This window comes from Schistocerca piceifrons, chromosome X (assembly GCF_021461385.2).
Source record: "Schistocerca piceifrons isolate TAMUIC-IGC-003096 chromosome X, iqSchPice1.1, whole genome shotgun sequence".
NCBI classification, from domain to species: domain Eukaryota; kingdom Metazoa; phylum Arthropoda; class Insecta; order Orthoptera; family Acrididae; genus Schistocerca; species Schistocerca piceifrons.
This window is the reverse complement of record NC_060149.1, coordinates 120,852,320-120,870,681: the sequence shown is the minus strand read 5'-3', so window position 1 is coordinate 120,870,681 and position 18,362 is coordinate 120,852,320. Positions and strand designations below refer to the sequence as shown.

General features: G+C 39.1%; 1 protein-coding gene across 1 annotated transcript in view; it reads left to right on the top strand.

Moving 5' to 3' along the window:
• Positions 1 to 3,042: 3,042 nt before the first annotated feature.
• The window catches only part of LOC124722110, a 127,035-nt gene continuing 111,715 nt past the window's right edge, over positions 3,043 to 18,362 (top strand). The window contains exon 1 of the mRNA XM_047247312.1: positions 3,043 to 3,268. Coding sequence (XP_047103268.1) covers positions 3,158 to 3,268 — 111 coding nt within the window. The 5' untranslated portion in view covers positions 3,043 to 3,157. The remainder of the gene's footprint in view (positions 3,269 to 18,362) is intronic.

The following is an 18,362-nucleotide window of genomic DNA, read 5'->3' as shown; positions in this document are numbered from 1 at the left end:
GAAGGAGAGGAAACGGGGACATTATACAAATTATATGGAGGAATATGACGATTTCAAATTTATATAAAAATTCTTACTGCTACTTTTCGATCTAATTCTTGAGAACCGGGAGTTTATGAATGAAATCTTAAACTATTTCCTAACATAAAATTTTCTGAAACTTCCTGGCAGGTTAAAACTGTGTGCCGGATAGAGACTCGGACTCGGGACCTTTGCCTTTCACTGTCAAGTACTCTACCATCTCAGCTACCCAAGGACGACTCAGGGCTCGTCCTCACAGCTTTACCTCCGCCAGTATCTCGTTTCCTACCTTCGAAACTTCACAGAAGCTCTCCTGTGAAACTTGCAGAACTAGCACTCCTGGAATAAAGGATATTGCAGAGACTTGGCTTTGCCACAGCCTGGGGGATGTTTCCAGAATTAAATTTTCACTCTGCAGCGGAGTGTGCACTGATATGAAACTTCCTGGCAGATTAAAACTGTGTGCCGGACTGAGACTCGAACCTGACTTACAAGTGCTCTCCAGGAAGGCTAGTTCTGCAAGTTTCCCAGGAGAGCTTCTGTGAAGTTTGGAAGATAGTAGACGAGGTACTGGCGGAAGTAAAGCTGTGAGGACGGGTCGTGAGTCATGCCTGGGTAGCTCAGATGGTAGAGCACTTGCCCACAAACGGCAAACGCCCCGAGTTCGAGTCTCGTCTGTCACATATTTTTAATCTGCCAGGAAGTTTCATATCAGCAAACACTCCGCTCCAGAGTGAAAATTTGATTCTGGAAACATCCCCCAGACTGTGGCAATGCCATGTCTCCACAATATCCTTTCTTCCAGGAGTGCTAGTTCTGCAAGTTTCGCAGGTGAGCTTCTGTGAAGTTTAGATGAGGTGCTGGCTGAAGTAAGCTGTGAGGACGTGTCATCATTCGTGTTTGGGTAGCTCAGATATAGAGCACTTATGTGCGAAAGGCAGAGGTCCAGAGGCCAAGCCTCGGTCTGGCACACAGTTTTAATCTGCCAGGAATTTTCATATCAGCACAGACTCCGCTGCAGAGTGAAAATTTCACTCTGATAAAACTTTTTGCTTGCAGTAGGCCTAATAGGCATTTGATATTGCTACTTCGTGAATTATATTTTGTTGTGTTATTTATGTAAATCAGGAACATAAAAGTGACCATTTCTACCAAAACAGTCTCGCTTATTTGGCTTGTCTTACACTTTCTGCCATATTAGGAAGGCCTATTTCGGTTATCTAGCGGACACTGACAAAAAGAGATGTGATGAAATCGAGAAACCACACCAGTCTTGAGTGCTACTCATGTTAACACCTTTTTGAGTATTAGACGACGACATTTTGAATTTTCATGTAGCAAAGCATTTGACGAACTTTGGTGATCTAATAGATTCTTCCATAGAAAAGAAAGCACACCATGTTGAGCTGCAGTAAGATTACAGAGAAATAAGTTTTGGGATGTAATGACTTAAAAAATGTGTACTGTTTGCTTGCCTCTTGTCTTTATTGGTTTCCTGTTTCCTAAATTTAACTTTTTGTCACACAAAAGAGAAAGTTATCAGCTAATAGGCAATAAAGAATGCAAATTTTCTGAAGAGTTCTTACTCTCCCAGTTACAAATAATCACATCCAATATTAATTATGAGGTTTTTTTAAGGGGATAGGGTGTCAAACTGGCCAAGTAAGAGCAGGAGAGGCACCACAGGACACTTTAATTTCCACTATCCTGAATATAGGTTTGATGATTTTCATTACAAAATATACATGTCTGAATTACACAGAGTGGAATACAGTGACTTGCGATAGAAGTATTCTGTGTGAAGAGGTGTGGTACTCCACTTTGGCACACTTAAGACCAAATAACATGTCTTAAATTTTCTCAAACATATGTGTTTTATATATTAAACTCTTCACAAAGAGGTGCGCTACAAAAGGAACATATTTTTGAAAAACAGATTTTCTTACGTTTTTGACATCGTATCTCAAATGCTTAAGGGGCGGGGAGGGGGGTGCCACTATCAAGTTTTTGGTGCAGTTCGGAAATATGGTAAATCCGGGGCTGCTATGAAGGTCAACTGGAAAAACTATGCACCAGCAGGTTGTCACACGTAAAAATCTGCTATTTGAACCACAGTTACTGTTGTAAAGCTATGGTAGAGGAAGTTATTTACACTTACTGGCAAATGCCCAGTAAGGTAGTTTCACATGCTGTTAACAACAGGCATGTGGGAGAGACAATGTGTCGAATAAAGGAACTTAATTGTTTGTCTACAGTTAGGACTTATGCTCACGATTATATTGTATTAATTCACCTACATATGTGTCTCGAGGAAAATGCAATAACGTATTATCTGTAGCTTTAACATGCAGGAAGGAAAGCAGATTGCTGTTTCACTTCCTGTCGACTGAACTCGTGTAAGACAAGAAAAATATAAAGATAACAAGGATACCAAAATTTTCTGTTAGTAAATTAATGAATTATTCGAATTAATCTGCCTGTACCGATGATGAAATATACTTCCATTCACATTCGTGATTTTTTTTTCGTAGGTTTAAATAATGAATATTATGTATATGTTACAAAAAACGCCGTTCGTATTGTGATAAACGTGAATTAAAGTCACTGCTGTACTGCAGTATTTTACATCCAACGTTAACTTGTTTTATACTGATGCTTGCCATAAACATAGCTTTGGAAGTTCAGAAGATTTATATTGGTGAAAATCAAAAGCACAAAAAAAATACCTTTTTCTTTAGTTCATCTCCCACTTCACTTGGAGCGCTGCTATCGTTCCATGTTTCCATTTTTAACACGGGACTTGCGCTGGCGCGTCTCATTTATTCTTGTTCTGTGTGTTGCGCATCCGAATGCACACTCCATAGGTTTTTATACACTATTTTTTCAACACCATGGAGGTAGAATTTTTACCTCCTTGTTCCACACAGACATACATTAATGTATGTCTGTGGCTTTCAATCTGCGATGCTAAACCTGAGGTTCCTGCAGTGATGTCTGTACTCTTTGGTTTGCTGTCAACTGTCAAAGATGTTTAGTGGTTTAGAACGCCAAAGTTAGTTGTGATGAGTGGAAATGTGTGTTATGAATTGTGTTTGTTTTGAATGTTCGTGTATGTGAATATTTCTGCTGGGCGGAAATGAAAGATCAAGGGAGGACTCCTCTTCGAACTATATTACAAAATTTTCTGAATCACGTCGAGAATCTGGATAACCAGAAAGTTGATGGGAGCTATGAAAAAGAATTTCAGGTACGTTTGTTATTCTTTGTACAGTGTTAGGCAATCTGCCACTGTTTTCCCTTGATTTCTAGTTGATCCAGTGTTTGTACTTGCGGATTAATCATTTTAAAACTTTATTTTTATCGACATTGTACTTTCCATTAAACTTTAGCCAAGTGATGCACTGTGCCCAAGTTCTGCCCTCAGTTTTCAGTGACTCATTTCCGTCGTTCGTAACACACGACACTGCCAAAAATTATTTTACACATCTCCAATTTCCTTCACCCCAGAAGTCTGATGTATTCAAATATTTCTATGTGTTGTTTTACTAACAACTCCATAAGTAATGGCATTTAATCGCGTGCTCCCTCTGAAACTGTTGTCTAAAATCACCTTATTTCCGTTACAGTCTCGTGTGAATACAAATTTGTTGTTTATGAAATATATGCATCTGAAAAACTGCAACTATTTAAATATTTTTCGAGAGTTTCGTATTTTGAAATGTCGTCTGTTTGTCACCACGATTCTGAAGACTCGGACAGTAGGCCTATTATTTTTTCATAAGCAGTGTTATTAGTACTAGTAATTTAATCGTCTAAGGATGGGCACAAAAATGTGTGGTGAGAGGCTTATATATTAATTTGTTTTTTAATTTTGTGTGGCAGGGTGTACATAGCATTTTATGTTAAAATTCATATTTTCAGTCATCAATCTGGGTTATAAACCTCTCAGAGACGTGAACGAGTGAAAGTGCACTGTGTGTCAACAGTGCATGGTTCCATATCATTGATGGCTGTGACCAATAATAATTATTACTGCTATGTACTTCTAAAACACCTTCAAATGATTTGTGTTCTATTATTGACATCTAGCTTCCAGTTTGGTAGAGCTTCCTTGTGTTAACTGGTCCATCTTTATGTTGTTTTTTTTCCATTCTTATATTTTTCCAGCCACATCTTGCATATCTTATTTGTGTTATTTTCTCTATCTAGACCTCTGCCACACACTTAAGTGTGAATTGTACATCTGTAGAATATGTGTGATAGGTAATGTGGTACCAGTACAACTAGAAACTAAATGTTCATATTTTCATCTTCACTAACTAGATATCTCTTTATGGATGTTCGCACCTTTTTGTGGGAACCACATTATTACTGCATAAAAATAATAAATAAGGAAGTACTTTATTTCTGGAACAGTTATTTTATCCTAAACAACCCTCTGTTATGTTTTTGTTATAATTTACTTGTTGTGCTTATAAACATACTTCCCATATGCTTCATTTTGTACTGTCTCATGCTATTTTTATCATAATTCTGTTTGATTATTATTAGTTTCACCTACAAATTTGAGTTCTTTTTATAGTTATGTTCAGTATTTGCTAGAACAGGCCATGAAACATACATACAATCATATATGTTAAACAAACAACAAAGAACCATGTCGAGTCATCAGAAAAATGGCTTCTTAGAACAATGTGCGTGTGCATCATGAAACTACTTGTTATGTTGTGAGGCATATTCATATATGAACTGAAAAACAAGACTAGGGCCTAAGATAGTAATTGTTCTATGACATTACTGGTATATTTAAAAACACACAAAACCGAAATGGGGTGCTAAAATTTTCTTTCTTTTGTGCCTCACTTTAAATTTGCTTACACTTAATCTATAATGTTCTTATGTTAGCAAACAGTTGTAACTTGTTCAGTTTTTTTCTGATCTCTTCAGTCTTCTGTGAGCCTAATTTGATAAGGATGTAAGACAAAATTACAATCAGCATGGTCATATTGGACTCTTGTAAGATGTATTCCTCCACCAGAATTCCCACCCAATCATTTGCCTTTTCCACAATGAATTTCATGTGCTCATGTTAAAGTGACATACATGATATAGGAAATACAAAGTGGGTAACCTTGGCTTCCAGCATACAGGGGGAAAAAAAATTATCATGTCACTACAACAAACATGGAGTTTCTGCTGCAGAACTCCTGTATCACTCAAATTTAGTTGCCCAGGGTGATCAAATAATAAGTGAAGATTTTTAAACTCTTAGTTCTGAAGATAAACGAAAGGTTGGAAGTATCATATTCATGATCTTGTGCTGAAACTAAATGATCCTATCATTGTTGTAAGAATGCCAGTAATCTCCATTGTCCCTGACATGTTGTTTTGTTTGTATTCACTCTGTTATCTCCTATGGTAGTGTTATCATGCCTCTTGTAATATACACTTGTGTGACTTAAACATTAACAAAATCAGATTTTTTAAAAAAAGAGAGTTTTCAGAAAAGTATTTTGAGGAATCCAGGACCACAGCAAAATGCAGAAAACTAGCAAATTATTTATATCCAATATTAAAGCTAGGAGACTTTATATTTCAGAAGCATTTTGACCTTTGTAGGAATGGAAAATTCACCAATCAAGTGCAGCTACTCACAGAGGTCCAGTGTAAGCTGTAATTATTATAAGCGAGTGAAGCTTGGTAGGTGTTTTAAAGCGAAACCAATTTACAATCGGAAAAAGAAAATTAGTTCCAGTTGTGGCCACCAGGTGCAAATCTGTCATTGTGAATGTGAGAAAGATTTATAGAAATATTATCATGTAAGAATTTAGGGACAAGATGTAGGCAGAAAAGGTCAAACAAGTGAGAAAGGCATAATGATTTAATTATTAGCTGCCACTCAAATAATTTGTTCAGTATGAGTACCAGAGATGTAGAAATGCTCCATCCGTAAAACCACATTATCAATAGTTACCTGCGGCACTTCCAGTATAATCTGAGCAACAAGTTCGTGTATACTAGCGTTCTGATCATGTAGAGACCGAATATATCTCTGGTAAATGTGTTTTTTTTAGATATCCTCAGAGCCTAAAGTCACACGGATTCAGATCAGTTATAATGCAGGCCATGCATCTATAAAATCTCTGGAGGTAACATGTTCATGGAAGGTTGCATAAGCAGATCTTTCACTGTGCGAGTGACATGAGTGTTGCCCCATCTTGCATGAAAACATGATTTCCACCCAGTTGCATTCTGCCGAAGCAGGAATCACATGCTGTACAAGGAGGTTTCGATATCATTCAGATTTCACAGCACACCTGACAGGCCTTCTGGGTGTATTCTCTTCAAAGGAGAACAGAACGAGAATAAAGGTGCTGAATACACACCACCCATTGGCATATGGCAAGTGCAATGGTTCTTCATGTGCAATACACAGTTGAACAGTACCCCAAATTCAGCATTCACTGCAGTCTGTAGTGTAAAATGTGCCTTGTCGCTCCACAGAATATTGCCCAGCCACGTCATCAGCTTTGATCCATGCCAGAAACTGAAGAACATATTTAGAACATTTGCTGCACCATTTAGGTATTGTATGGGACCCAGTGTCAAATAAACTGCAGAACTTTCTGTACTCTTGACCATGGGATGGGCAGTTCTCATGACACTGCATGAGCACTAGCACTATGCAGGGAATGTGCTGCACAGTCAGTTACAGCAACAGCAACCTTGTCAAAAACTTCCTCTTCCAGGTTCCACCCCAAGCTCCACTGTGCTTTTGAATTTCATTATCGTCTTCTTTATATCATTGAATTTACATGGAGCCTTTCCTCAGACCTTTCCATCGGCAATACTCTCTCAGTGCAGCACTGCCATTCATATAAGCTAGTTTCTCTTCATAATAGCCTTCCTGTTCACTTATGCTGTTGCTTGCCAAATGATAGTGTGTATTCATGCTGTCATACAAATAGTCAACCGAGCCGGGATGGTTCCTTTGAAAGGGCATGGCCAATTTCCTTCCCAATCCTTCCCTAACCCGAGCTTGCGCTCCATCTCTAATTACCTCGTTGTCGACGGGACGTTAAACACTAACCACCACCACAAATAGTCTACAGTGCCACATTTGCACCTGTTGGGCACAGTTGGAACTAATTAGTTTACCAGCATGAATCATTAATGCATTATGATATCTGCCGATACTGGGCCTATGTGAGTAGCAGCATTTTAATTATAATCACCCAGTCTGTCCGGAACACACTCAAGCATGAAGACCTTTCAGAAGCTCTATATTGTGTTTCTTTGACATCAGAGAAGATACGAAAATCTTACATGTGACAAACAGGAAAATTAAATACCAAGAGAATTGCCTCTCAAAACTTTATGAAACTACATGGTCCAGTCACTTTAATGTGACCACCACCTATCTTTGATGTCAGCATGCAATAACCACACACAGATGGCAGCACTAGCAGCGAAGAATATATAAAGCTTGTCATGGGGATGTGTAAAAACAAGCAGTCATTGTTCTAATGCAGAAAAAAGCAATTTATCTGACATTGAAAAGGGAATGATCATTGGCTTTCAGGCCAAGGGTGGAAGAATTTCTGAAATGGCAGAGTTTGTAAGCTGTTTGCATGCCACTGTGGTTATAGTACGTCTTGCATGGCAAAACCAGTGCCGAGGCAACTACGATGCACCGTGGGCCATAGATGACAGGCGTGAACAACAGCTGCGGAGATGTGTACAGGCAAGTAGATGTGCAAATATTGAACAACTGACTGCCCAAATGAATTAAGGGGCTACCAACAGTGTCTCCTCAATGACAGGTCAGCGAAAGTTGCTGCATATGGACCTCCACAGCACACACATGGTTCCTTCACCCACGGTGACTGCTGTTCGTCAATGTTGAAGGCTGGAATTTGCACCTCAGTACCACAGTTGGACCTCCAATGAGTTGTGGTAGGTGGCCAAGTTTTTTTTCTTCAGATGGCGTGAAGCGTCTGAAAGAAAATACCCTGCAATTTGGTGAACACATCCTGGTGCTCTTCAAACCAATCATGTACACAGCAAGCTGTGTCACACACTGCATTGTCCTGCTGGTGGATGTCATTGTGCTGAGGAAAAACAAAAATGCATGTAGGGGATGGACATGATCCCCAAGAACAGATGCGTACTTTTGTTGATCCATTGTGCCTTCCAGAATGATGAGATCACCCAGGGAATGCCACAAAAACATTCCCCAGACCATAATGCTCCCTCCTCCAGCCTGGGCCCTCTCGACAATTGTAGCAGGTTTTCTGTAATTCTGTCTTGTGTAAATGGTATGGAACTGCGGCTAGTCAAAGACTTGAAGGAAATAGATACCAAAAGGCATAATTTTATTTAGCTACCACTTTTGGTGCCTCATTGGCAACATCTTCAGGCCCCTATACACTAAACTAGCAACTCATCAAGTTTTTTGTGCTATTATAGGGACCACTATATCCAGCTGGTTTCTGTAGGCTTCTAAAAACTTCTCGGTCAATGTGGACCCTAACCCTAATGACAACTGTCAGTCCAAACCATGCATACACAAGGTATAAAGGGGCAATGCATTGGTGGAGCAGTCATTAGTACTTAGATCTACATCTACATCCCAACGGTGTGTGGCGGAGGGCACTTTACGTGCCACTGTCATTACCTCCCTTTCCTGTTCCAGTTGCGTATGGTTCGCGGGAAGAACGACTGTCTGAAAGCCTCCGTGCGCGCTCTAATTTCTCTAATTTTACATTCTTGATCTCCTTGGGAGGTATAAGTTGGGGGAAGCAATATATTCGATACCTCATCTAGAAACGCACCCTCTCGAAACCTGGCGAGCAAGCTACACCGCGATGCAGAGCGCTTCTCTTGCAGAGTCTGCCACTTGAGTTTGCTAAACATCTCCGTAACGCTATCACGGTTACCAAATAACCCTGTGACGAAACGCGCCGCTCTTCTTTGGATCTTCTCTATCTCCTCCGTCAACCCGATCTGGTACGGATCCCACACTGATGAGCAATACTCAAGTATAGGTCGAACGAGTGTTTTGTAAGCCACCTCCTTTGTTGATGGACCACATTTTCTAAGGACTCTCCCAATGAATCTCAACCTGGTACCCGCTTTACCAACAATTAATTTTATATGATCGTTCCACTTCAAATCGTTCCGCACGCATACTCCCAGATATTTTACAGAAGTAACTGCTACCAGTGTTTGTTCCGCTATCATATAATCATACAATAAAGGATCCTTCTTTCTATGTATTTGCAATATATTACATTTGTCTATGTTAAGGGTCAGTTGCCACTCCCTGCACCAAGTGTCCATCTGCTGCAGATCTTCCTGCATTTCGCTACAATTTTCTAATGCTGCAACTTCTCTGTATACTACAGCATCATCCGTGAAAAGCCGCATGGGACTTCCGACACTATCTACTAGGTCATTTATATATATTGTGAAAAGCAATGGTCCCATAACACTCCCCTGTGGCACGCCAGAGGTTACTTTAACGTCTGTAGACGTCTCTCCATTGATAACAACATGCTGTGTTCTGTTTACTAAAAACTCTTCAATCCAGCCACACAGCAGGTCTGATATTCCGTAGGCTCTTACTTTGTTTATCAGGCGACAGTGCGGAACTGTATCGAACGCCTTCCGGAAGTAAAGAAAAATAGCATCTACCTGGGAGCCTGTATCTAATATTTTCTTGGTCTCATGAACAAATAAAGCGAGTTGGGTCCCACACGATCGGTGTTTCCGGAATCCATGTTGATTCCTACAGAGTAGATTCTGGGTTTCCAGAAACGACATGATATGCGAGCAAAATACATGTTCTAAAATTCTGCAACAGATCGACGTCAGAGATATAGGTCTATAGTTTTTCGCATCTGCTGGACGACCCTTCTTGAAGACTGGGACTACCTGTGCTCTTTTCGAATCATTTGGAGCCTTCCGTTCCTCTAGAGACTTGCGGTACACGGCTGTTAGAAGGGGGCCAAGTTCTTTCGCGTACTCTGTGTAGAATCGAATTGGTATCCCGTCAGGTCCAGTGGACTTTCCTCTGTTGAGTGATTCCAGTTGCTTTTCTATTCCTTGGACACTTATTTCGATGTCAGCCATTTTTTCGTTTGTGCGAGGATTTAGAGAAGGAACTGCAGTGCGGTCTTCCTCTGTGAAACAGCTTTGGAAAAAGGTGTTTAGTATTTCAGCTTTACGCGTGTCATCCTCTGTTTCAATGCCATCATCATCCCGGAGTGTCTGGATATGCTGTTTCGAGCCACTTACTGATTTAACGTAAGACCAGAACTTCCTAGGATTTTCCGTCAAGTCGGTACATAGAATTTTACTTTCAAATTCACTGAACACTTCACGCATAGCCCTCCTTACGCTAACTTTGACATAGTTTAGCTTCTGTTTGTCTGAGAGGTTTTGGCTGCGTTTAAACTTAGAGTGAAGCTCTCTTTGCTTTCGCAGTAGTTTCCTAACTTTGCTGTTGTACCACGGTGGGTTTTTCCCGTCCCTCACAGTTTTACTCGGCACGTACCTGTCTAAAACGCATTTTACGATTGCCTTGAACTTTTTCCATAAACACTCAACATTGTCAGTGTCGGAACAGAAATTTTTGTTTTGATCTGTTAGGTAGTCTGAAATCTGCCTTCTATTACTCTTGCTAAACAGATAAACCTTCCTCCCTTTTTTTATATTCCTACTAACTTCCATATTCAGGGATGCTGCAACGACCTTATGATCACTGATTCCCTGTTCTGTACATACAGAGTCGAAAAGTTCGGGTCTGTTTGTTATCAGTAGGCCCAAGATGTTATCTCCACGAGTCAGTTCTCAGTTTAATTGCTCGAGGTAATTTTCGGATAGTGCACTCAGTATAATGTCACTCGATGCTCTGTCCCTACCACCCGTCCTAAACATCTGAGTGTCCCAGTCTATATCTGGTAAATTGAAATCTCCACCTAAGACTATAACATGCTGAGAAAATTTATGTGAAATGTATTCCATGTGGAAAGGTTTCCGACTTGGTTATGGCCACACGGTGAGAATTAAAATACTTTGAATGCGGAATGGTATTGGAAGCTAGACGCATGGGGAATTCCATTTTGGAAATCATAATGGAGTTCAATATTCTGAGATACCCAGTATCAAGAATCTGCCGAGAATACCAAATTTCAAGAATTACCTCTCACCACGGACAATGCAGCGGCTGGCGGCCTTCACTTAACAATCCAGAGCAGCAGCGTTTGCAGAGATTGGTCAGTGTTAACAGACAAGCAACACTGTGTGATATAACCACAGAAATCAGTGTTGGAGATATGACGAACATATCCGTTACGACAGTGTGGCGAAATTTGGCATTAATGGGCTGTGGCAGCAGATGACAGATGCCATTGCCTTTGCTGACAGCATGATATCACCTGCACTGCCTTTCCTGGGCTGGTGACCATATTGGTTCAACCCTGGATGACTGGAAAACTGTGGCAGGTCAAATGAGTCCTGATTTCATTGGTAAGAGCTGATGATAGACTTCAATTGTGGAACAGACCCCATGAAGCCATGGACCCAAATTGTCAACAGTGCACTGTGCAAGTTGGTGGTGGCTCCATAATGGTGTGGGCAGTGGAATGGACTGGGTCCTTTGGACCAACTGAACCAATCATTGACTGGAAATGGTTATGCTCAGCTACTTTGAAGACCATTTGCAGCCGTTCATGGGCTTCATGTTCCCAAACAACAGTGCACCATGTTACCAGGCTACAATTGTTTGCAGTTGGTTTGAAAAACATTCTGGTGGAGTGAATGATTTGACTACCCAGATTGCTTGACTGAACCCCTTTGAACATTTATGGGACATAATCAAAAGATCAGTTCGTGTACAAAATTCTGCACCAGCAACACTTTCGCAATTATGTACAGCTATAGAGGCAGCATGGCTCAGTATTTCTGAAGGGGACTTTCAACGACTTGTTGACTCCATGCCATGTCAAGTTGCTGCACTACGCCGGGCAGTAGGTGGTGTGACATGATGCTAGGAAGTATCCCTTCAGTGTAAATTATAACAAGTTTAGTGTGCTGAAGCAGTATTGTATTTAATGTTAAGTTAGGTCATGGGTGAAATATAAGCCCAATTAGATGAGGACTTAATCAAAAACTTTGCGTTTCAAGTACATGCGTCCTAACTGGAAAATGTTTTATACTAACATCAGTGATGGCACATTACCACATGTCCGTAATTGCCATGTATACAGCTTTCTTTCTGACCGATGTTCATTACAACTTCTTTTGCTTATGTTATTGAATATACTTCCATCCTTGTCAGTTTTTCACTATTACTTAATATACAGCCTGTATAATTGCATATTAGGTTATACTTGGTAAGGATTCCTTAGTCAGTAAGCACATCTAATTGAATGTTATCCAAGTACATACTTCATTGATCAAGTGTAGTGCAAAAGTGTATCAGAAGAATTCAGTAAATTAAGACACATGGCTTCCACCTGAAGGCACTGCTACATAGCCTTATATGCTTTTTTTAAATAGAAAGGAAGCTGGATTTAATTTGGTTGTCATTTCCAAAATTATGCTGATTTTGACACTGGAGATTATTAGCAAAGAGTCAAGTCATCACATGAAAATTAAAGAATTGTTCTACAAACTGGCGTATGTGATATAGGTCTGCAGGGTCTCTAGATTAGTCTATCCAGTATTCTTGAAAATGCTAGTGTCTTGTGATCACTCCCAGTCATTTTGGACACACTTGTATTAAGAAATTCTGTGGCAATAACAAATAGCTTTGTCAAATTCTCATTAAGACAATCCACCAGGTTACAACCTGTGAAATAATTTTGGAAACAGAATTTGGAATTATGTTTATTTGTCTTGATTTTGTTGTTAATTTGGCCAGGATGCTGCCGACTGAATGATTTCACTCCCTTGACTAATGTTTGTTTGAAGTCCATTTATAACTCTGTGCTTTCCAGTGTTAAAAGCTTCACATGGTTGCTTTGATTTAATTTAAAATATGTTGATCTTCTGTCTTTTGACTTTTTTGCACCTGTGGTATGACACCCCACCTTTCTTGAGCAGCTCTTCAAAGCCATTACTAAATTTCTTACTTTTTTAGTATTTCATTTTGTGACAATTTGATTTGTTGTAGTGTAGAATGGTCTGAAGCTTTCATTGCAGTCTGGTATCCAGAAATACTGTTAATATAAAAAAAGGTAAAGCTTTCATCAATCCAAAAATTGTTTTGAGTACTACAGTGCCTTACTAGTCATAGCCCTGTTGAAGATGGTATGCTGTTGCCTTCCTCTAGGGTTGAGAACTGGCTTACCCAGCCAGTTAAAGGGGATTTCCAGTTTAACATGGATTCCAAATCACAGTGTGAATTGGCATTTTTCACATCAGCAAACTTTGCCAGATGTGAAATAAGTGATAAGTGACAGATAAAAATCTTAGGAATGACCAGGAATTGAACCCAAGAACTGCAGATTTGTAGGCTGGCACTCCACCACTGAGCCACTTAATATAAGTACATGTAAATGAGCTGTACACTAGTGACATAGTTCTTGAATTTTCAGTTAACATGTATGTGTTTTGTCCTTGCTTTTGGTCATTTTGGTTTAGGTTGTCAATAGCCTCCCTGTCTCATTATAGGTAAAAGACTAGCTTTTCTCTCAAGGTAACTTAGTTCCTTCCAATATCCTTGTCACTAATGGCTCAATCCAGTATCTAATGTCGTCACGGGTAGTAATCTGTTAGAACTATTATAGAACAGTAAAAAATTGCTGATCTCAGAAAAGTATTAGCACATCACTAGAGATTGTTTTGTTTGTAGACATACATGATTGTGTTGAGAGTGATCCTGTTTATATAGACTGACGAAAAGTATATGTGAAGTGTTCCACCATGTGACTAAAATTATAAACTATGTGTTTCTGTATGTTTCCTAGGTAACCTTTTCCTGCAGAACATGAGACAAGATACCTATTATATATTTGGGAGTGCAGATGAAATCACTTATTACATATATAAAAAAAATCAACAGCGTACTGATAGTAGAAAACTCTGCTCTGAGTGAAAATTTTTAACAACCAGTCAATAAGATACACTAATTGGTCATAATCTGTTTGTTATTAGGGTGTTTCATGTTTGCCGGCTATTTGAGCAAGGAAATAATTTTCTTGAGTTTCCTATTAGTTACTTATCTTAATATTTCCTTTACTTAGAATAATTCTATTTTTAGATATCCCGAGGGAGAGTATACACTTTTGTTTTATTTTGCACTAATACAGGCTTATTTTTACATAGTAGACTGCTGCTACTTATGTTACACTACTTTTAGAATGCTTGCTTTTTGATAATCAACTTGCCAACAGGTCCACATGAAGATATTTGCATCATCATTAATGCTGCGGTGACTGGAAGGGCAAACACAGCCGCATGTATGGTCTTGGCTGCAGTGGGCTCAAATTTCTAATTTTTTTCTGGCCAGGAGTGATCATTACTTGCAGTTGGGAGTAATCTGCTATACTTTTCTTTTTAGTTGTGTACTTCAGTGATAATATACTAACACCACCTATAGTGATTCTTATTTACACTATACCTACCTCAGTAGCAAGGTTTTAACTGAGATTCCCTCACCTAACTCGAGCCATTAAATGCCCTTTCCTGCAAGATCAGCTAATCAAGGTACTGGCTTAAACTAACAATATTAAATCCCTGGTAGCTGGAACTTCACTTAAATTTGGTGAACTGGATGAATTCTTTGTAGTCTACATTTGCTAATTTAAATGCATGTCTTTTGCTTTAACTAATGAGTAACTAGAGCTGGTCACTGGATCTGGTTAACCAACAAGTCAGTCAAAGTCGCGAGATGTTTCCTTGCTCCATTTGCTCCAGTATTACTATAAGAGCCAATGAGAAGTTGAAGAGGAAATAATTTGACTGATGAATAGCTAGTTAGGCAATCTGGTTAACTGGCAAATAACCTGGAGCTTCCAACTACAGTGTTCCCTCTGATTATCTACGAGTTATCATAGATGGTGATGAGAAAATGGGATGAGGTTGCCATTTAATGAAAGACAGTGAACAGATATTGATGCTATTTGTTCTGATAAATTTTGTGTGTCGTGCAAACTAGCGGATATTTTGAAGGCTATGTAGAGTCACAGATTCTTCTTGCAAAAGTGCCTTATCTGAGAATACTATTACATTTGTAAATGAAAAATAAATATTTTTTAGATACTATATGTCAATACAGAGAACAACAATCTGGCAGTTTTTTGAAAGAGTGAAGGACCAAAACCAAGCAGCTATGTATAGCTTGCGTGGACTGTCCTTTATCACAGGTGAAGGAACAGCTAACCACAATAATTTAAAACAGTGCCTTAAATGTTGTTATAATGATTAGCAGCCAAAAAGTAAATAAAAATATATAATTAAGCAATATAACAATTTTGTAGGTCTGAAGAGAAATTATAGAGCAAAAATATATATAAAATTAGGTTTTCTGTATGTTCTCGATGGTGGACAGAGTACGCACCACTCAGAATTTTATTCTTCTCTCAGTAATAAAAGGTTTCACTGAGATTGGAGCTACTTGATTAATTGTGTATTGCCCAGTCTTAAGATATGAAGAAATGTAGTGGAATCAGTCTGGGCTGATCAAGTGTATTGGTACTCAGGAGACATGTTTGTAAAGTATTTAATGACATTCTTAATTTGTGAATATTTTTTTAGGTCTACAGTTATTCTTAGTAATGAAAAACTGCATGACAATATACTAATGTGTGGAGAATGCATAAAAAGGACCAGAACTCATCTAAAGCTACTGTTCAGGAACCAAAAGAACCACATAATTTCATTTGAAAAATTAATTTGGTACTTGCATATCAGTAGTTAAAAAATGTTACTGTTATACACCTTTTCCTATTTTACGAGACCATGGTGACTGTCAGAGTGAAAATATGTTATCAATATTTTTAGCATCTCAAAAAGTGAAATAGGTGCCTCACCTTATACGTGTGATTTGAGGAAATGATGATACCCTGAGACCAGAGAGGTCAGCTGTAAGAAAGTTGCTTGACCCCTATTTAACTGGTACAACTCGGAGGTGAAAACCCTGCCATTGGAAAAAGTGCTCCGCGACCAGCATTATCAATCTATCATGTAACCACTGGCATGAAATAATATTTATCTTAGCCCTAACATTTCGCAGTATAATATGGACTGAAAATAAAAACCAAAAGGCTGTGTGATTTTATTTCCTTATGTGAATAAATTTGGGAGCTACATATAATGGATCATAATTTTAAACAAGGTGGCAGGTAACAGGGTACTTGCACAAATAAAATTTATTTTGCATGATTTTTTTTAATTTTTAGTTAAAATGAGATTGAGGATATCATGGTTCAATAATAATTTGTGTATTTTATTGTAGAGTCCCCCAATTTTAAACATTATTATTTTGTGTCTGTACAGTTAGTCAGTGCAAAAGGAATGATGATAATTTTACACCATCTCATGAGTTACAGTTTGGTAATTGTGGAAGACTGAATCAATGTAAATGCTCAGTACAGTTGTGAGTGTAGCACCTTTGGTGGTTGATCCCATTCATATTTTGTGATGCAGTAAGTGGTGTTCTGTGTTCAACATTATTTTTGTTTCTTAGTTAACAATCTCATTTGCCTTCACATAAACTTTTGAAACATGTTTTGAAATGTCCTTGGGTATTCATCTGGGTGATGTCATACAAATGGTGTAATATTATGAAAAGCTGACTTATTGCCACCTTCAGCAGTCCTGATTACAGACTGTCTTCCATTGAATGTTGTCTTAGATACCTGCTCTCTCTCTCCAGCTGTTGATCTTGAGCCCATGGTACCTGTGAATTGTTACACTGGCAAGGAGGGAGGGAAAAGTAATGAGGTGGGGCATGAGCCACAGTCCTCAGTCTTTGTGCCACTGCTGCTGGTGATGGAGTGCTGCTGATGTGATGGCCATCCATATGCTATGCACTCAGCTTTTCATTTAGCATGACACAAGTGGATCTATCCACATATTGTCAGTGTGCTTTGAGCCCACAGCTGAGTTCCAAGCCTTACTTTGTTGCAAACTGCTGCCTTTATTGATCCATTCATCATGTAGCTAGATCTCTATCGCTTCTTTTAAAATAGAATCCCGTAAGGTGTTGGCCTGTTTTAAGAGCTTGCTGCTGTCATAATGCTGCTTTGTCCTTTGCAGTGCTTTTTGACAGTTGCCTTTGTTGGCAGTGTGATGCATGTGCTTAGCACATCATTCCTATACCATTCAGATAGTCTGACCTATGTACGTTTCCTTCACTAGCAAGGGTTGTGTTAGACTCATGGTTTTGGGAGTCTTAAGTCATCCTTAATAGATCCTCCTGAGGATATTGTCTTAGGCAGTGAGCAAAATGCACACTTAATGTTACATTCCAAGAGTATCCTTCTAATTTCCAATGATGTGCTACATGTGTTACTGTGTTAGGTATAAATTCTGTCACAACTTGTTGCTCTTCTTCCTGTGAAAGTTGTGGCCTAGCTTTCTTCAGTTTAAAGACTCATTGGCTCTGAAGGTGGTTGGAACTGTTCCTCTGAGAAAACTGCCTAGCAGTTCTGCAATTCTACTGCCAAACTCTCTTGATTAGAGATTTTGTAAGCTCAGTACACTAGTGTGCTCAGGCTGCCTTCTTGTTGTGAGGGCACATGAAAGGAGGAGGTATGCAGGTACAAATCTGTATGTGTTTGTTTGCTGTAAACACTGTTTCAGTTTCCCATCTGGTCTACAGTTGACTCACACTCCCAGAAACAGAAGTTGGTTCTATTCATGAATCTGATGTTTTGGTACATCAAGTTCAGGTGTAGTAAAAAATCTTGTTGCCAGATTACGAAGGCATGTTCAGAAAATAAGTGTCTAGATTTTTATATTTATTTGGAAAAAGTGTATTTGAAAAAAATTAGAGGGTATTGTTGATACATATGTTGACTATTTTTCTACATAATCACCACCCAGCTCACTACATGTGGTGAGCTGTGGCACAAGCTTCTTTATGCCTTCCTCGAAAAACTCTCCTGCCAGCTCCTCCCCCACTTCAGGGCCTCATTTGAAAATTTAATCCCACTCATGTATGGCTTCGGGTAGGTGAAAAGATGATAATCTGAAGGTGCCAAGTCATGGGAATACAGGGGCTAGTACAGAACACCCCAATCAAATGAGTCCAAAAGTACCTTGGTGACTGAGGCTGTGTAAAATTGGGCATTGTCAACCATGAAGCACACTTGCACCATGAGCATTCC